General features: G+C 33.4%; 2 protein-coding genes across 2 annotated transcripts; both read right to left on the reverse strand.

Moving 5' to 3' along the window:
- Positions 1-769: 769 nt before the first annotated feature.
- On the reverse strand, positions 770-5,204 carry LOC112715288 (serine/threonine-protein kinase AtPK2/AtPK19). The gene is made up of 7 exons (XM_025767038.3): positions 4,871-5,204; positions 3,221-4,191; positions 2,752-2,834; positions 2,541-2,661; positions 2,283-2,456; positions 1,982-2,089; positions 770-1,351 (listed from the first exon to the last, which is right to left on the reverse strand). The coding sequence occupies exons 2-7, from the start codon at positions 3,905-3,907 to the stop codon at positions 1,052-1,054; spliced, it is 1,473 nt and encodes a 490-aa protein (XP_025622823.1). The 5' UTR covers positions 3,908-4,191; positions 4,871-5,204; the 3' UTR covers positions 770-1,051.
- A 14,000-nt stretch (positions 5,205-19,204) lies between these two features.
- LOC112717369 (uncharacterized) lies at positions 19,205-20,734 on the reverse strand. Its single transcript, XM_025769423.1, has one exon. The coding sequence runs from the start codon at positions 20,732-20,734 to the stop codon at positions 19,205-19,207; it is 1,530 nt and encodes a 509-aa protein (XP_025625208.1).
- Positions 20,735-21,692: the final 958 nt, after the last annotated feature.

Genomic DNA, 21,692 nt, shown 5'->3' on the forward strand with positions numbered 1-21,692 from the left:
CACTAAACATAAACAATTCTCCTCACTAGCCATTGTTTTCACTCTAATGGGAGAAATTCACATTCACACCATATTTATACACGTTGGGCCTTCATAATTTGAAACAACCAATTTCGAGTTATATATATGTAGTTCGAAGCAACCTCATTCGAACTACTATGTCTGCTTCCGTACTTAATTCGAATATTATTCGAACTACTATAATACAAGATGCATACATAATTCGAATCATGTTGATTAGAACTATCTAGACTAAATCTATGCATAATTCGAATTTATTAAATTCGAATTACGCTTCCCTATTAATTCGAAGTGTGTTAATTCGAATTAATATTATTTTCATAGTTCGAATTAGCTTAATTCAAATTACATAAAAATATGATTTTGGGTGATCCATGCCACATTTTTTACTTTGGTAGATACGTATAAATTTTTCTTCCATCCTTAATTTAAATTAAGATTTTTTATTCTAATTATAAGAACTAATTTAAAATTTAAAAATAATATATTCACATCTACTATTCTCAAATTTTATTAATACTTTTATTTTTAAATTAATTCTATTCAAAATATAAATTTTTAAAAATTTATTTATCACTTTATTCTAACTTTTACATTGGCATAGATGATTAAAAATCAAATAAACTCTTTATCATTATAGACATAATACAAAATAAAATTCAATATAGAAATATATATGATAAAATTTAATGGCATCTAACCCATATATCTGATTCCAGATAAAGTTGATGTTGAATAAAACAAAGGATACAAAATTAAACAATTTTATTTTCTGCATAACACATTATAAGTCAACTCAACACAAATGAGCCACAATTCACACAAATAACAATCTAGAAAGTTCACACAACTTCTAAAAGCCAAAATAGAAACCTAAGAAAAAGTTTCTTGTTGGCAATTTATGTGCCAGTATAACACCTTCGTTCATGCAAACCCCTAACCCAACCAAATATAAAAAAATACTAAAACTACCAAAGAAAAAAATAGGTGTGGATTTAAGAGCCAAGACCAATTGCAAGCTACAGCAATTTTAACAAGCTGGGCTATTCCTTTGAAGGAAGGAGGCTGCAGGCCTCACATAAGAGAAGTCTTTGAAGGGGTTGGCACCATTCGGGCTGGCAGCTGGTGAATCGACCACAGGCATATCAGTCCATCGCTTCTCAAAGTTGGCGACGCAATGCTTCCCGGCTACATCCGGCCTAAAATTCGGCTGGATTTCTCTTGCTTCCAACTTCCTCCAGTTGATTTGTTTGAACCACTTGTGGCCTTTAATCTCCATTATCCCCTTAGGTCCACAACCTAAGCGCTTTCCCGCCTCCTTCTGTAGCAGCTGTAACAGACACAAATTATCTTTATCTCAAAGTGAAGAACAAAGGTTTGAATATAACAGTAAGAAAGCAGAAAGCTCAACAAGAAAGGGGAGAAAGAAAGGAATCAAAGGTTCTATGCAGATAAAAATGGATGCAAATAACATCTGAAATACTAATTTCAGTACAAGCTTAAAATGAAATTACAAAATAACCAACAATGTAAACTGATTTACTTACAGCATTGCGAGTATTACTATCTAAATTTTTTGAAAACAAATGGCAATGAACGTATAATTCAATTAACGAATTAGTATTACGTATCATAAACAAAAACAATTATTACCATGATAATGAAACAAAGAGTGGAACAGAAGGAACAGTTTTTCTAACATGCATCTACAATTCCAAATTGGAAACAAACATGGACAGTGGATAAATCAGTGAACAGATTGTGATGGTGTAATCATGAGATATTGAACCAGAACCAGAGGTCTCAGCACAGCTGCACTACTGCTGCACCAGGAGAACACTGGAAGAGGTCAAACCATCAGAAGTACCTGCTTTATTCATCATCTTCACACTGGGACACTATTTTACACAAATATGAATACATGCAAGATACAGTACAGTACGTAAATATGATAAATTACCCCTTTCAACAGAGAATGCGCCTCACTAGACAAAAATGCTGGCAGCTTAATCTTGTCTTTAATTATCTTCTGCTGAATTTTCTCACGATTCCCACCACAAAAAGGTGGCTGCGGAGGAGAAATGACAAAAACAAAAACTTAGCAACTACAAAAAAATGGCAGTTATGAGCATTTAGATTAAAAGTATTTATTACTTATATAATAATCACGCTTACACATAGTAATTTTGTATCATTGACTAACAGTATGAAGATCCAAATGAACAGCAAGGACAAAAATTTACAAGAAACAAGATGCAAACCTTTCCAGTAAGCATCTCAAACAGAAGGATGCCTACACTCCACCAATCAGCAGCCTTATCATGGCCCTTGCCAAGAATAATTTCAGGTGCCATGTACTCTAGTGTTCCACACATAGAATTTGATCTTGTACTATCCTCGAATTGCTTTGCTAAACCAAAATCAGTCAACATAACCTAGTAGACCAACAAATAAATCTCAGTACAGTTATTACACATAGAAAGCAACGTTAAATAAAATCATGAAGAAGGAAAAATTACGTGGCCATCAGCATCCAGCAAGATATTTTCAGGTTTTAGATCCCTGTGCATTATTCCATTCGAATGGAGATGTGAAACTGCAGATACAATCTCAGCAGCATATATGCGTGCTAGATCCTCTCTGGATATTCAAAGAACAATAGAACCCGAGTGTTATCCTGTGAACTAATGCAAGAAGCAGAAGAAAAAACCAACACTCAACCAAACTTACCTGAACAAGCCCTGGTGATAAAGTTGAAAGAAAAGATGCCCCCCATTCACGAAATCCAGCACAAGATACAATCTATATTTTGTCTGAAACAGAATAGAACACATCCATTTTCAATTTCTGAATATTATTAAACAGTCTTATAATACAAGCCATTTAACAAAAGAAACCAATTTATGAGCAGAGCGCATGATTCCCGACATAGTTATGATTAGAATTGCAACCAATTTATGAGCAGAGAGCATGATTCCTGACATAGTTATGATTAGAATTGCACATCAATGCCTCAAACTAACACTTTCTTCATTTAAATTTTGGCCCTTTCGGTAACATACACAATGACAAAAGGCACTAAAAGGAGACAGAATCTAAGAAAAGTACCATACCATTTTGATAAATTATGTCACTAGTGATATATCACCACGATAGCACAAAAGAAGCTACAACATTATCACAATTTGAAAATCAGTACCTGAAATGAGTATCTGAGTTGTACAACAAAAGGATGCTCTATTTGTGTCAAAATATCCCTCTCAGCTTTCATGTACTCAGCATGGTTCTTTTCCATAATTTTGTCCTTCCTCATAACCTTCATAGCATATATTTCAGAAGTTACCTTTTTCTTCACCTGATATACTTTTGCAAATGCTCCCTGCCCCACAACCTTCAAAATCTCAAAATCATCAAGGCTAACTCTGTTAATCTTCATGAGACTCCCACCGTCTTGCAACGATTCCTCGGTGATAACATTGTGAAAGGAAGATTCTTTCACGTCTGTGATCTTTTCTCCAGTCACATCCTCCTCTAGGACCTCTAGTTCCAATGAATCTTCAGTTTCTTGTATGGTGAGCTTTCCAAGCTTCAGTGATTGGCTAACACAAGCAGAAGGGCCAACCAAAGAATGTGAACGGGTGTAAATGACTTCAGGCTCATCATAAACCAGCTCACTAGATTCTTCGAAATACTCTGCAGCAGCAGATTCAATATTATTTACTTCTACTGAGGGTGGAACTGTAACCGGACCAAAGACATCTGAGAAATCTAGTTCAATGTGATCTGTGATTACGTTTTCAGGAAGACTTGTAGGAAAGAGCAACTGAGCCTGTAAAGGCTTATATGTGCCAGCCGTAGTCAAACCAGAAAGCTGAGAGGAAACCATTTCTTTTTCCCGCTAATTAAAAAGGGATCTAAATGTGCTGATGGCCAAACTAATAAAGACTATAGATTAATCACTCCAAAGTTCCCCAAGAACCCAACCGCCGATTCTTTCCTGTCAACAGCCTGAATTAGTAGGAAATTGATGTATGCAAATGGCGTTCCCAAGAATTTTGGCAGCAAGGAGAGCAAAATCCAGCAGAAGAGGAGGCTGTTGTTGTTTCCCGAGTCACAGGAAACGAAGAATACTCCAGTGGTTGTTGAACTCATGAAGATCCAATTCACAATCTGTTCAAACTCATCCAACAAAGAAAAGGAGGAATCAAAATCAGAGAGACATGACATACACAAAAGCAACTTCCTTTGTTACCATAATGTAATCCCACAAAGTATTAACAAACACAACTTAAGCTGACAACAAAAACAGAAATCCAATCATATGGATCTCAACCACCAATCTTAAATAAATAGAATCATTTTGGACCAAAAATACCAACTACTAAAAAGGGTGAATAATTAAAAAATTATCAAACATGGATGCTTCCTAGTCCAAGAAAGTAATCTGGCATTGAACATCGGTATCAAAAATATGATTAAACGACAATCTATACTTCAATGGACATCAAGATCTAACTCATGACGAAATTCCCAAAAAACCAAATCACGGATCCAAAAGTCCCCAAAAAACCCAAAACTGGGGTCAAAACCCCAAAGGACAAAAGCACACAATTCACAAGCTACAAACATCAATTCATCATCTTCATATAAAAATAAACAAAAGCATCATCAAACAAACCAATCCACCAGAACAAACAGAACTAAACAAATAATTAATTAATTAAACGCTACAAGCTAACCTACAAGACGGGATTTGAAAAATAATAAAAGATGATGGTTTGAAAGCAAAGAAAGACAAAAAATCGAAACTTTGAAAACGGATATAAGAAAATTGAGTTGGTTTTCTTACCTGGGAAGGTTGCGGGGGAAGGGAATTGGGGGGAAAAGGCGTTGTTTTCACAGCAAAAGAGAGGAAAGGAAAAGAGGGATTCCGATTTCAATTAAACATGTGGAAGAGCACTCGCGTCGCCGCTTATACGGTATTTAGGTGCTACGTGGCTTCATGTGATTGGTTGTTCGTGCCAATTGAGTGATTGACCAAGTGTATATTGGGTCCCACTTGTTTTCTTTCCCTTTTTTTTGTGTAATGGGTTTTTCTTTTGTACTTGTTGGAATCTGAGGATGGGGGAATATGCTACGGGAATTTGGTTTCTCCACTTCGGTGTGCTAATTTTGCGGTGCTCATTTGGATTAGAGGAATTTTTTTTCTTTTTATCTTCAAGCATTATCTATAATCTATAATAACAATACGAGTACATAGAGTTTAGAGTTTAGTGTACAATTTTTTTTATTTTAACCTTTTCAACTTAATTTAAAATTAATTTTGTAGTTATGCATCTCACTAACAGTTATAAAAAATTTACATATAATTTCTTCCTCAATCTTTCACTGAAATAATCTATTTTTTAATTTTTTTATTATTTCTTTAATTTTATTTACTTATTATTCAATTCTAACCTTTTCAATTTTCGAATAACTTTTTAAATCTACAACAATAACAATATATATAATGCGAGTACATAGAGTTTAGTGTCTAATTTTTTTTCTATCTTAACCCTCCCAACTTAATTTAAAACTAATTTTACAATTATGCATCTCTCTAACAGTTATAAAAAATTCACGTATAACTTCTTCTTCAATTCTTCGCTCAAATAATCTACTTTTTTTAATTTTTTTTTTACTATTTCTCTAATTTTATTTATTTATTACTCAATTCTAATCTTTTCAATTTTCGAATAACTTTTTAAATCTATAATCTATAACAATATATAATGCGAGTACATAAAATTTAGTGTCCAAATTTTTTTCCTATTTTAACCCTCTCAACTAATTTTGTAGTTATGCATCTCACTAACAGTTATAAAAAGTTCACACATAACTTCTTCAATCCTTCACTCAAATAATCTTTTTTTAATTTTTTTTATTATTTCTCTAATTTTATTTACTTATTACTCAATTCTGGCTAAAACTAGTGCACTCTAAGTAAAGTAAGGAGTGCAGTACTCTTTAAAAGTTAACCTACTATCAAAAGTGATTAGGTAAATTAAATTTATTTTTTTTTTTTGTCATGGGCTGAACAAACAAACTGTCACCAACAAAAAAACTAATTCGCAGTTTAACACGTGACTATCTTTACATCAGAAAAGTACTCAGAAAATTTTGATCGAATTTCTCCATTACTCTATTATTATTGATGTGATGTCATTAAGCATTTTCACTGTTTTGTTTGCTAACAGGTGCTTTCACTGTTGTTCTATCTAGCCACAGATTTTGACGCTCTTGAACCCATCCCATTCCACCTCTACCATAGATGGACCTTCAAAACCACGTAAAACTGATTCTGTAGAAGAACCCGGTCTCCATGAAGGCACCATGATTTTCAGATTACGACGCAGTCAAAGCATAAAATACATGACAGTTACAACAAGTCCATTATCTTTTATTTCAAATTATCCTCAAAGTATACGTAATAGAATGAAAAATTAAAATACAATTATATTTAAACAATTATTTGTATTATTTTTTATTAATTTATTAAAAAATATAATTAAATTTTGAAGCAAGTTGGTATAAAATATTACAGATATAAAATTAAGAAAAAATTTTTATTTGTATAAGCATGAGCCTAATAAATAGTTATTCTATTTAATATATAATTAAAAGTATTTCTTTTTTTGCCAACGAGCTATAGTTCAAATGACATAGTCTCTATGTTCACCTAAGAGTTGGTAAAAAAAAAATACTTCTTTTTTTATTAACTTTTTTAAACATTAATTATTTATTTTGCATACAATATAGAAATAAATAAATATAATATTTATTGAGTAGACACAATTACGTAAAAAAATTTATTGTTATAGTATTTGAACCAAAAAAAATATTATTTTAAGAAAAACTAATAATATATTTTTAATAATATTCTTAATACAAAATAATAAATTTTAAATATTTTTTAAAATAATATATATTAACTAAAATAATATAATTATCTCAAATAATATATTATAAATATAGTAAAATGACATATTTCAATAAAAAAATTATTAATAAAAAATTATATGAATTTTTGTTTCGCATAAAATAAAATTATTATATGTTTGTTTGCTTTTTACGTTGTATATATGTTTTTTTAATTAAATTAATATAATACAAAATCTTTTATCATTCTGTACATATTTAATGTTTTAATTTTGTTTCTCACAAAATAAAATTATATATATATATATATATATATATATATATATATATATATATATAACACAAAAATTTTTATCATTGTGCTTATATTTAATATTATATACATAATATATATATATATATATATATATATATATATATATAACACAAAATTTTTTATCATTGTACTTATATTTAATATTATATATAATTTTATTTCACATAAAACAAAATTTATTTAAATTTTAATATTATATACATAATATATCTTTAATATTATTTTTTTAAAATTCTAATATATCTTTTTTTTCTAGATGTAGTACATGAATTTTATGTATTATTTATTTTAATTCTAAAGTCCAATAACTTTTTTTTGTACAGACATGTTGTTTTTAATATTTATACTATTTTTTATTTTGAACTTCAACCCAATATCTGAGACTTATAAAAAAAATCTAAAACTTGTAAAAAAATAATTAACCTGATTAATAGGTTACTTTTTTAAATTTAGACCATTCAAATAAAATATAATAAATGAAGAGTTCAGATTTAACGAATTCATAAGGTGTGCAGTACTCCTTACTTAGCAAGGAGCGTTTAAGGATGAGCCCTCAATTCTAACCTTTTCAATCTTCGAATAATTTTTTAAATAGCTCTCTAAATCAGATGATGACTATACCAAATGTTGATTTTTAAGCCTATATATGGAAAGAAGAAAATAATATTCATGATAAAAGGGAGTGTTCAATCATTATCAATAGTAATAAGTAATTTGGTAGATCTTATTATATTTTGAGATATTCATTTAAATCTTTAAATAATACAAATGGGGAGCTCATTTGCTGACGTGGCGTTCTACGTTGAGTCTGGGAGTTTATTTGCTTACGTGTCGTCACTAGAAATTTTTAGATTTATATTTATAAATTATAAATTATTATTTGCTCAGATTGTCATTTTCAAATTTTAAGTTTGGGTTGTTTTACTTAAGTTGTTATTTTTTAAATTTTAAATTGTTTTATTTGTTTGTGTTATTTTACTTAGGTTGTTATTTTTTAAATTTCAAATTATTTTATTTAAGTTGTTATTTTTTTAATTTTATTTAGATTTTATTTAGATTGTTCTTTTTTATATTTTAACACTATTTTTTAAAAATCTGTTAATTCTTTTTAGCATAATTTTTTTAAAATTTTGTTGATTTTTTTTAATTGCAGCTACATAAATTCTTTTAAAGAAATTTAGAGTTTTAAAAAAATTTACGTTAATTATTCTTCGGTTGTTACATACTAATATTACAATAAATAAATATTTACGTTAGTTTAGAATTTTAAAATTATTATTTATTTAAGTTGTTATTTTTAAATTTTAAATTTGGGTTGTTTTACTTAGTTTGTTATTTTTTAAATTTTAAATTAAAGTCAACCAAATTTTAAAAAATTTAGTTATGATGCAACTATAAAAGGATAAGTTATGAGATATGTAAAGCACCACAATTTAAAGTACATCAATCCCTTTCTTTACATATATCCAAAATCTCCCTACTTATTCCAATGGCTGATATTCACAAAATTACTGACATCAATCCTACAATCGACAATTTGTGTGTACGTATATGAGTAATATGGTTATGGACACTATCAAGTTACAGAAATTCTCCATTGCCATACTCAATTGAGATGGTTTGACTCGATGAAGACGCGAGTTTTCTACTAATATCCTTTTATCCATGACTCCAATGTTATTTATTTATTTATTTAAATTAAAGTCTATGTACATTGGATTAGATATTAAATAAGTCTATATTTAACTTTTTCTTATGTTATTTTTTTTTTAAGTAGGTATCGAATAAAACTTGGTGTCATTGATGATTCTGACTGTGCATGTTATGTAGTCTTTGACAAGGAGGCAAAATAAGTTTTGGAAGAGAGTTGTGTAGAGATACTTGATTCACTCCTATTGGTAAGATCTAACCAATATTTATTTCTAAAAGCATTAGTGATACTCAATTGAGATGGTTTGACTCGATGAAGACGCGAGTTTTCTACTAATATCCTTTTATCCATGACTCCAAGGTTATTTATTTATTTATTTAAATTAAAGTCTATGTACATTGGATTAGATATTAAATAAGTCTATATTTAACTTTTTCTTATGTTATTTTCTTTTTTAAGCAGGTATCGAATAAAGTTTGGTGTCATTGATGATTCTGACTGTGCATGTTATGTAGTCTTTGACAAGGAGACAAAACAAGTTTTGGAAGAGAGCTGTGTAGAGATACTTGATCCACTCCTATTGGTAAGATCTGACCAATATTTATTTCTAAAAGTATTAGTGAAGATATTTTTATTGGTACTTTTTATATTATTTATTATTAATATATTATGTAATATCTTGCAGAAAGGAGATCTATCAGATACACCTACACTTTTACTCAACCTAATTGATAAGATCTTTCTCTTCATCATTGAAGTTCAAATATATGATATTTCATATTTTTCACCTTCTTATAAAGTTAAGAAGATGACTAATAATGTGGATCTCATAAATAAATTCAAAGAGGCTCACCCTATTCAAATTGTGAGTATATATAAGTGTACTTCTATTAAAAATTAATTTATTTTTTGCTTTCTTGGTCATTAGTAGTATCTAATTTATAAATAATAATTAATTATAATTTTAGGATGTTGACTACACCGGTGGTTTGTTTCCAATTTCAAAGACATCCTCAATTATTAAAGGGGAGAAAGTAGAAGGTACTAAGGTATTTATTCAAAAAATATTTTTTTTTGTTCTTTCAAAATTAGATCTTAATTTTATTCAAAAAATATTAGTGAGATAAAATCAAATGTTAGAAAGAAGTCTTTAATTTAACGTGGTTTTTGTACAGAATTTGTTGCTTGAATTCTCCAATGAAGTTGCGGCCAATGATGAATCTGAATTGTTGGAAAGTGCTATTACACCAACTAAGTGACTATCCTCGGAGTCGGAAGATTCGAAGGTGGAAGGAGATACCTCAACTTGCAAGAAGATCAAGATTGAGAAAGAAACTTGAGAATTTGGATGCACATGTTTTGGAATCTCTTTTAGAGTCTATTTAATAGAATAATGCCAAGCATATGTTTGTTTTGGTGGAAACATTGTCTTTTCTTGAGTTGTTCTTTTTTTTTGGTTATTTTCGATTTTTATGTTTGGAATTTAGAATTTTTTTAAATATAAATTAAAGTTATTTGGTTATTACTTGTGGTTTTATTTTTAATTTGATTCTCACCGTTGATATTCTGATAATTTTTAATTTAATATTTAATGTCATAAAGTTATAAATTTCTTCTTTGAATTATTATTGATACAATTAAGTTAGTTATTAATTTTTAATGTGTACTTATTTAAAAAAAATTTAATTATAATTTTTAATTAAAGTATTATGTTTATAATTTTAAATTTAAATTCAAGTATACTTTTTTTTTTGAATTTTTACGTAAGCAATTGGATTTGAGAATATTTTTTAAAAATTTATATAATTTATAAGTTACTATGCTAATTACAAAGGATTATAATAAAATAAATAGAATTATCAGTCTTATTAAGATGTGAAATTATTTATACTATTTAAAAAAATGTAATACTGTTTAAATTTTAGAAAAAGTATAATAAAGTTAATACTGTTTATGAATAGTCCATGAAATAATTCGGGTATCACACATGAAGCATATAATAGTCCATGTCATCAGACAAGTCAACAACATCTTCAACAAACATTAAATAATATCTACCAGTTACTATGTTAATATGTTTTTATTACTTAAAGACCAAACATTTAACTTTTTAATTGATCTATTAAAAACAATCATTGGTATATGCTAAATAATTATTATAGATTCGTTGGAGTACACAAATCGAATTAGATTGCAAATGGATGTAAGACAGAATAGGAAGACTATGCTACTTCAAAAGAGACATGGTAAGACAAGCATGATAGATTGTAATTATCACAAAGCTAAAATTTTACTTCTTTTATCTTTAATACTACCTTCATAATATATATTCATAATTTAGCTGATTCAAACATTTAACATATATTCATTTTTCTTTTTTTATAATATAAAGTACTTGATGTATTATCTCTAATGATTACAGGAGCAAGTACATTTAATTCAAATTTAGATACTAAAGAATTAGAAAAAGTATGCATAGCTGAAAAAAAGACACCTGATACAAAGAGAAACATTTTTGAAGGAATTGACTACAAATCTTTCAAAAAAATTTTAAGAAGTTGAGGATATTACTGAAAATACGACTATTTTAGATGATTCTATGCAAATTTAATACCCAGCCATATTCGATGTTGCTGAGAATACAGGTAATTTAAGAAGTAGCAATATCAGCACTTTATTATTTACTATTGTTATGCTTTTTATAAACAAAAAATTATCGTTTAGTGTTCAAGTTTTAAAATTCAAACTAAGATATGGTTATATATTATAATTTTTGTATTTGAACATTGATTTATTGTAAAACTTAAATCTTGAGGTTGGCACAATGAAATTGTACTATATGATCTCATCTTTTTAATCTATAAATTGCATTCTTCGGTAATCTTTTATAAATCTTGATAGATATTGGTAACCCAGAATTTTTTGTTGGCATTGTGACGCCATGATGTGGTATGAGGAGAGATCAGAGAAGTCCAAAACAGGATCCAATTTTGAGTTCTCAATATGTTGTATGCGAGGAAAGGTACAACTGCCGTTTTGAAGCACTTGATCGGACGCTCAGGAATCTTATGTCAGTTACCGATCAACATAAGACACATCAACCATTTGGTGGTAAGATTGTTGTTCTAGGAGGTGATTTCAGACAGATACTTCCGGTGATTCCGAAAGGAAGTAGACATGATATATTAGCATCCGCTATTAACTCATCCCATCTGTGGTCATTTTGTAAGGTTTTGAAACTGCATACGAATATGAGGCTTCTAATGTCTTCTTCAGATCAAGACGAAGGTGAAATGAAGATATTTACTAATTGGATACTTGATGTTGGAAATGGAAATATTGGCTCTGTTGTTGGTGATGAATCAGAAGTTGAAATTCCAGATGATCTATTGATTACAACTACTGATGATCCTCTCTCTCATTTGGTAGACTTTGCATATCCAAATTTGTTACAAAACATGTCAGATTACAGGTATTTTCAGAGTAGAGCAATTCTTGCACCCACACTTAAGAGTGTCGAAAAGGTAAACGATTTTGTCTTGACAATCTTTTCAGTGATGGAAAAGGAGTATTTGAGCTCTGACACAACATGTCAAGCTGATGAGAATGAAGATGTAAAACAAGAGTGGTTCACACCAGAGTTTCTAAATGACATCAAATGTTCGGGACTACTCAATCACAAGTTGACTTTGAAGCCAGGAGTGGCTGTAATGCTATTGCAAAACATAGACCAGACTTCAGGTTTATGCAACGGGACAAGATTAATAGTTAACAAACTTGGCAGAAACATAATTGGAGCGACGGTAGTGACCGGTAAAAATATTGGAGATAAAGTGTACATTCCAAGAATGAACTTGATCCCTTCAGATTCAGGATTGCCATTTAAGTTCCAATGGAGACAATTTTCATTAACAGTATGCTTTGCAATGACCATTAACATGAGTCAGGAAGAATCATTATCACATGTACGGCTTTATTTGCCAAAATCAGTGTTCACCCATGGACAACTTTATGTTGCTTTGTCAAGAGTTAAGAGTCGCAGTGGCCTCAGGGTTTTAATTTTAAACGAAGACGGCAATCCAAAGTCATCAACAACAAATGTCGTGTTCAAAGATTTTTTTAATAATATTTAGGTAAGAATAATATTATTTTCATTTTAATAGCATGTTATGATTTACACTTTTGTACAAATCTTTACTATAGATATAACTAATTTATCTATAACTCTTTTTTCAAATTTGAAATGAAATGTATAACAAGGAGCACAACATCCAATGATTTTGTAATGAAGTTAGTAAGATACTAGGTTGTCGATAAATTTTTATTAGCTTTTTGATATAAAATTTAGGGTAAAATTAACATGCTATTATTACAGTTATATATGTTCTTATTTTTTTATCTCCCTCCTTATGATTCAAGAATATTATAAATTTCGAACTCTTCTATTCATATTTTACTTTGAATAAAGATAAAACAACATATTTAACACGTTTATTATATAACGATAATGATAGTGTTATACTAAATTTAAAAAATATATGATTATAAAATATTATTTTTAATTTAACTTATCAAATTTAAATATAAGCCCGTGCATCGCACGGGTTTAACACTAATTATATTTTGTTTAGTTTTATGTTAATTTTAGTCTGTACCGACTATCGTTTTATTCTGAGTACTTTGGTTTGAGGAGTGCTAAGGGCCAGTAACTTTTGTGTTTTGTAACATCAATTGGTCATCAATAGTATTTTTAATGGTGTGAGAGTAAATCCAATGGTAGTCAACTTTTTAAAAAATTGCTGGCCCCTAAGACTTTTCCCTTTGGTTTTACTCTAACTATTCATAAATATTTTTTTAACACTTTTCTTTTTAAATTGCTTTGTATGGAATAGTTTTTAAAATTTTTAAAATTATTGATTATTTAGAGTATTATATTTGAAATTTGAGTACATAAATACTTACTTTTAAATTAAATTAAAATAAATAAATACATAAATACTTACTTATTTTGCGTGTGCGTGCGTGTGTGTCTCTCCATAACGATATCGTTGTCGACATCCTCTTCTACTCTCTCTCTAATTTCATAAATTAATCATATTAATAGTCAATTAAGACTTCTAGGTGTGTGTTGGAGTGTCACTTAATGTGTCACATTAGTAAATTTTGACTCCATCAATAAACAAAGTCACTCAAACACTAATATAACTAATTTAAAATTTTTAATAGACGAATTTGATTAAAAAAAATTTAGGAACCAATTTGAAGAACGAATGATCTTTCAGGGACTAATTTAATCATTTACTCTTGTTCCGTCCTGGGTTGACCGAAGTGTAAGCCCCTGAGAGATCGCTCGCAGTCCAGACGGAGCTATACGTCATCCAGGGGTAGAGTCAGTAATGAACCTCGATCTCTTGGAACACAGCGGCGGGAGCACCTACACAAAGCACTCCGACGCTCAAGTAAGTATACAGATTAAGGAAATAAAGAGAGTAAAAATGAGAATGAAATCTGTGACCTGACTTGTGGGAAGTATCCTCGGAGTCTTTGACGAGAAGACTTTTGCGTGGTCTAGAAATTTGCGGATAAATCCTCGTTGCAAGTATAGTTTCTAAACCTTCAAAAGTCCTTTCATACAAACGTTTTGGGTGTCACAAGTAACAAACCCCTTTAAAAATTGTTAACCGAGTATTCAAACCTCGGGTCGTCTTCTCAAGGAACTGCGAGGAAGTATGTTCTTATTATTGGTTATAAAGGTTGTAATCGGGGTTTAGAAGGTGAGAAGCAAGTAATTTAAATGAGGAGTGAATTAAATGGCAATTAAAAATAAATAAATAACTGTAAAACAACTTTTGGCAAGATAAGGAAATTTAGAGGTCTAACTTAGTTATCTCTCTCAACTATAATAAAAGTTGAATCTAACTCCACTTGGTCAATCTTTACCAGGGCAAAGGAAAGTCAAGGGACTAATTAAATTGACCTTTGAATCCTAATTATTTCCTAAGAAAAGGTTGGGATTATTTAGGTTCAGCTCAATTAGCAAGATAACGATTATTAATTACGTTGAGTTTAATAATTGTTGAGTTACTAAATTCTTAATCAGAACCAAAAGGAAAAAAAAATAAAATTGCTGGAATAATAAAAATATCCTTAGATGAGAAGTAATTGCAATTTAATTCAAAGAGAATAATTATAAACTGAAAATACCTCAATTATCATTAAATAAAAATGTCATCAACAGCCAATTGGGCAACATCAATCAAACATAATAAAGGCTTCAGAGTAATCAAAATATAAAAGAGAAATTAAATAGTAAAAAGGAATATTAAACCTGGATCGAGAGTCACTCTAGAAAGAGAAGTCCTAAATCCTAAGAGAGAGAGAGGAGAGAACCTCTCTCTCCAAAACTACATCTAAAACATGAAAAGTAAATTATGAGAGGCTTCATTATGAATGGATGCATTCCCCCACTTTATAGCCTCTAATCTGTGTTCTATGGGCCGAAAACTGGGTCAGAAACAGCCCAGAAATCACTTCCAGCGCTTTCTGGTCCGTACAGGTCGCGAAAAAGAGGCGCGGCCGCGTCGTCCACGCGACCGCGCGGATTGGGTGTTGGCCAGGTCACGCGTCCGCGTGACCCATGCGTTCGTGTCACCTGGCGTCGGGGCAACTATGGCAAATTATATATCAAATCGAAGCTCCGAACGTTAGCTTTCCAATGCAACTGGAACCACGTCGTTTGGACCTCTGTAGCTAAAGTTATAGCCGTTTGAGTGCGAAGAGGTCAGGCAGGACAGCTTAGCAGTTTCTCCAACTTCTTGCATTCTTTTTACTTTTGCATGCTTCCTTTCCATCCTCTGAGCCATTCCTGCCTTTATAATATCTGAAAACACTTAACACACATATCAAGGCATCTAATGGTAACAAGAGAGGATTAATAATAAGCAAATATAAGATCAAAGAAGCATGTTTTCAATCATAGCATAAAATCAGGAAGGAAAATGCAAAACATGCGAATTGTATGAATAAGTGAGTAAAGAGTTGATAAAAACCACTCAATTGAGCACAAGATAAACCATAAAATAGTGGTTTATCAGTCTTTATAGGTGATTATGGCCAACTTGTTCCGATGTATTTGATAGGTACCGTTACCAGTATCTTTTGGTAGGGCCATGATTCGCTCTGCTTAGTAGGTTCCGTTGTTGTGGATAAGGTTGACCTAGTCAGGAGCTTTTGTTGCAATTTCGTGTTTCCGATTTATATGCTCAGTTTTGATTTTGGCTTTGCCTCCGAGAATATCGGGGTACACGTCATAGCCCCTAATCTCAGCTGGTGTTGTTTGAGGAACACTAGTTGAGCTTAGATAGGTTTGAGTTTGGTTCTTCGTGTTGTCGTTGGGCCTTATTTTTGTTTGGAAAGGTTTTGAATGTTTGGTTTTATTTTGGTGAATCGTGTCGTCTTTATTACACTTTTATTACCGTTTGGGTTCCCCACGTTCTTTAGTGGGCGTGAACTTAAGTTACCCACTAAGATAGTGGGCTTGTAGTAAACGTTTCTTTTAGAACTTACACTTTGCTGCTTCATCTTCTTGTTGTTTTATCCTTGCTATGTCTTCGAAAGGTAAGCATTTCTTTCGTCACTTTTTACTATTACTGCCTTTGCTTATTCATGGCGGGAGAGAAGTTGAAAGAGAAGTTGAAAGTCGTTGAGGTTAGGGAAGGTGATCCCTATCATTGGGTCCATGAGGATGTTAGAACCCGTTCCTCTTCTTTTACTACTGTTGATTCCCTTTCAGAGTTGAAAGGTTTAAACTTCGTGAAAACTGGTTCCAGTGTCGCCGTCGAACTTCTTTCGTGTTCTAATAATGATAGGGTTTGCGAGAAGAGGGGTGATTGGTCGTATTTCTATATGTATACCCTTTGCATGATTGAACTTGGTGTGAAGTTTCCCTTTTTCCCTTTTGAGTGTTAGGTCCTTACTCAATTGAACTGTGCACCATCACAGCTACATCCCAACTCTTGGGCATTCCTTCGCGCTTTTCAGTTCCTGATGGATTACCTTTCCTTTCCTTGTTCTTTACCGTTATTCTTTTCTCTTTTTCAAGCGAAGGGTGTTCGGAAGGGTCTATGGGTTTGCCTTAGCAGCTTCCCTGGCCGTTCCTTGTTTCTTCTTTATAAATCCTCTTTTGAAAACTTCAAATCTTTTTTTGTCAAAGTTCGATCAGTTGAGTCTGAATACCCATTTTATTTGGATGATGAACTAAGTGAAAGGTTTCCCCTTTATTGGTGCTCTGAGCCGAGTCAAATTCTTGAGGCTTCTGAGCGTAGTGAGGAGGAAGATTTTGTGTTGGATTTTCTGGTTGAGAGTGTTGCTGCTGGGGAGTGTATGTCTATTCTTGATATTCTGCGCTTTTGTGATTCGGGTAATATTGAGGGCTTGAGAATTTATATAGGTAATATATTGGTTGTTTTGTTGTTTGTGTTGGGGTTTGCTGTTGCTTTTCTGATGTTGGTCGTGTCTTGTAGGTGGGCGAGTTCCTCTCTTGGATCCTTCAAAGCTACAATCTTTTTTGAACAAGAAGAAAGAAAAGGGTGTTGGCAGGTCAGCTAATCGGAAGGATGGTGGTGAGCAAGCCTTCTCCTCTGTTGCTCGTCCGGCATCCTCATTTAAACGAAAAAAGGATGAGTCATCTTTGGAGATCATTTCGGAGGCCGACCAAGAGGTCGTTGGAGGCGGTGAGCCTGCCTTTAACCGACAAAAGAAGCTTCATGGCTTTATTGCGGGATCCAGTTCTCAGTCTCTTTGGAGTGATCAATTTAACTTTGCTGGACTTTCGATAGGGCATCTCAGTATCCTGGGGATATGCTCATGACTCGCCGGGTTGGTGTGGAGGCACTTGGCAAGTTTGTTCAGGTTGTTATGTTTTAATCGTGGCTCTTTTTATTCTTTCTTTGTAACCTCGTTCTAATTCCGGAGGGTCCTTTGCAGATTGTTGCTTCTCGTTTGATGTGTGTGGGTCGCACCACCGAGCTTATTGGTGCTGAGCAGCAGGAGGTGGTGGATAAGATTTCTGACTCGGAGAAGCTGTATAAGGCAAGAATTGCTGAGTTGGAGAAGTTAGTAAAGGAGAAGAATGACGTCGTTATTGGTGCTGTTGCTAAGGCGAAAGAATCTGAGGAGGAGGTAACTCTCTTAAGGGACCAGATTCAAGCGTTGCAAACCGAGGTAAAGGAAAGTGATGTGGCCAAAGGTCGGCTCACATCTCGTGTTCATGAATTAGAGGAAAATGGGATGGAGATGTTCTCCTATGGTTTTGAACGTGCTGTGAGTCAAATTTCTCTGTTGGCTCCGGAGTTTGACATTGATCGGCTTGACATGACGAAGATAGTAGTAAATGGAAAATTGGTTGTAGACGGGGCTGTGGAGGAGCATGATGAGAATGCCCCTCCTTCTTAGTTTTAATTTGTCGTTTGTTTATTTTGTACTTTGCTTTTTTGAAAGTGACATTATTGGCTTTTTGAATGTTGGATATTGTTAGTTGAACTTGTTTGCATGTTTGGATATTGAACTTTGTTTGGTGGTGCCGACCATTGTTGGGTCGGTTTATGTTAATATTTCTCTTTTTTTGTTAGATCGCTTTTCTTGCGACTAATATAGCGTGGAGTTTGAATTTTGTTTGGAGAAATCGCATGGGGCTGAATATGATTTATATATTTGAATATTGACAATATATTGTGCGTCAGGCCTCATTAAAACCCACCTTATGCCAAAAACCCTTTTGGGAAAAAAGGCTCAAAAGGGGAAAAAAGAGTACCCTCATTCGCAATTTACATGAGTTAAGATCGGTACACCTTTAGAGAGGATATATTCCAATTTCTTGGTATTCGATTTCCTTGTAGTGTCTGTAGCTGATAAGCCCCCATTCCGAGTACTTTGGACACTCGGAATGGTCCTTCCCAGTTTGCGGCGAGCTTTCCATGTGAAATTGGTCGTCTGGCTTCTTCTATTCTTCGGAGGACTAGGTCGCCTTCCTCGAATGTCCTTGGCACCACTTTCTTATTATGCCTTCTTTCTTCTAGTTGTTTCCGCGCTCGTTGCTTGACAGCGGCTATTTCCCTGTCCTCTTCGGCGAGGTCAAGCTCGGTGTGTCTTATGTTTATGTTATGTAGCTCGTCATATAGTTCGGCCCTTAATGTGGGGATGCCGACCTCGATCGGGATCAGTGCCTCTGAGCCGTAGACTAATTTGAAAGGTGTCTCGCCAGTTGTAGTTTGTATTGTGGTGTTGTAGCTCCATAGTACTTATGAGATGAGCTCTGCCCATTCTCCCTTTGCATTATCAAGTTTTTTCTTTAGTGCCTGCAGTATAACTCGGTTAGCGGCCTCGGCTTGCCCATTTGTTTGTGGGTGTTCGACCGAGCTAAAATAGTGCTGTATATTAAAGTTATTCAGGAATGAACCGAGCTTATTATCTGTGAATTGTCTACCATTATCTGTTATTATTTCTCTTGGTATTCTGAATCGACATATGATATTTTTCCAAATGAAAGATTGTGCCTTTTCGGCCGTTATTCTCGCCAATGGCTGTGCTTCTATCCATTTAGAGAAATAGTCAATTGATACTAGGAGAAATTTTACCTGGCCTGGTGCTATTGGGAATGGACCGAGGATGTCGAGTCCCCATCGGTGAAAAGGCCAGCTTACCTCCATGCTATGTAATACTTCGGCTGGCTTTGTGGAGATGGCGGCATGTTTTTGGCATTTATCGCATGTTTTGACTTTCGTTATGCAATCCCTTTTCATGGTCGACCAGTAGTATCCTGTTCGGACGATCTTTGCGGCGAGAGCTTGTCCTCCGATGTGGTTTCCACATACGCCCTGATGGACTTCGTCCATCACTTCTTTTGCCTCCTCTTCATTCAGACATCTTAGTAATGGTTGTGAGAAACCACGCCTATATAGTTCTCCTGCTATGTTTGTGTAGAGACTTGCCTTTCGTTTGAAGTGTTGTGGGTTGATCTCGTCTCTGGGTATGATACCTGCATTGATGTACTCAAGGAAAGGTCTTCTCCAGTCATGGAGGTGGTTAATGTTTGTGACAGATAATGGTTCAACGCTAGGTTTTTCAAGTGTGAGTTGTGATAATGCCGACGTTTGTGTGTCTGCCCTAGTGGCGGCGAGTTTGGATAATATGTCTGCCCTAACATTCTTTTTTCTATGCACATGTAAGATAATGAATGAACTGAACTTTGAAATTAGATCCCTTGCCATGAGCCAATATCGCTCTAACGAGGGATCTTTTACCTGAAACTCTCCTCGGATTTGTTGAACCACCAGGAGGGAGTCGCAATATGTTGTTAGGCTTTGTACTTGGAGACTGAGGGCGAGCTTAAGTCCTGCTATGAGGGTCTCATATTTGGCTTGATTGTTGCTTGCTGTGAAGTGAAACTGAAGGGACTGCTCGACCACCACGCTGTCCCCTTCTTTCAGGATTATCCCAGTCCCGCTTCCTTCTCGGTTTGATGCCCCATCGACGTGTAATTCCCAAGGTTTGTTGTTTCCGTCCGAGGTTAGTTCTGAGACGAAGTCTGCGAGGACCTGGGCCTTCAATCCCGATCTTGGTTGGAATTGAATATCAAATTCTGAAAGCTCGATAGACCACTTGGTCAGACGTTCTGCCAGCTCCAGTTTTGTCAATATTTGCCTTAATGGTTGGTTTGTCCGCACTATGACTGTGTGGCTCTGGAAATAATGTCTGAGTCTTCTTTTTGTTGTCACAAGCGTTAGGGCTAGTTGTTCTATCTTCGGATACCTTTGTTCCGCTGACTGCATGACCATACTGACGAAGTATACTGGCTGCTGTGTTTTTCCTGTTTCGATAACTAAAGCCGAGCTCATAGAATGGTTAGAAATTGATAAGTACAGATATAAAGGTTTACCGACTTATGGTCTTTGTAGCACTGGTGGGGATGACAAGATTGCTTTAAGCTCGGCAAAAGCTTTCTCGCATTCCTCCGTCCATTGGAACCTTTTACTCTTTGTTATTGCTTGGAAGAAGTGGTATGATCGGCCTGATGCTAATGGTAGGAACTGGGAGAGCACTGCTACTCTCCCTGCCAATTGTTATACTTCTTTTACTGTTTTAGGGCTCGTCATATTAAGTATGGCTTCGCATATTTCAGGATTTGCTTCGATTCCCCGTGAAGTTAGCATAAATCCGAGGAACTTGCCTCCTTGCACTCCAAAAGCACATTTGTCTGGGTTGAGTCTCATCCTGTATGTTCTTATTTGTGCAAATATCTCTTTTAGGTCTTCGCAGTGTGACTTTTTCTGGGTGGTCTTGGCGACCATATCGTCGACGTAGATCTCCATATTCCGACCTATTTGGTGGTAGAATACCTTGTCCATCAGTCGCTGGTAGGTTGCACCTGCATTCTTTAGACCAAATGGCATTACTCTATAACAAAAATTTCCATGTTCAGTTATAAATGCTGTTTTGCTTTGATCTTATGGGTGCATGAGTATCTGGTTATAGCCAGAGTATGCATCCATGAAGCTCAAGCTTTTGAAACTTGATGCATTGTCTACGAGTTTATCGATGCAAGGTAAAGGGTAAGCGTCTTTGGGGCATGCCTTATTTAAATCTGTAAAGTCGACGCACATGCGCCATTTACCTGAGCTTTTCCTTACCATTACCACGTTTGAGAGCCATGTGGTAAATCTGATTTCTTTGATAAAATCGGCTTTGAGGAGCTTCTTGGTTCCTTCTAGCGCTGCTTTTGACTTTTCT

The sequence above is a fragment of the Arachis hypogaea genome, chromosome 10 (genome assembly GCF_003086295.3).
Source record: "Arachis hypogaea cultivar Tifrunner chromosome 10, arahy.Tifrunner.gnm2.J5K5, whole genome shotgun sequence".
Taxonomy (NCBI): Eukaryota; Viridiplantae; Streptophyta; class Magnoliopsida; order Fabales; family Fabaceae; genus Arachis; species Arachis hypogaea.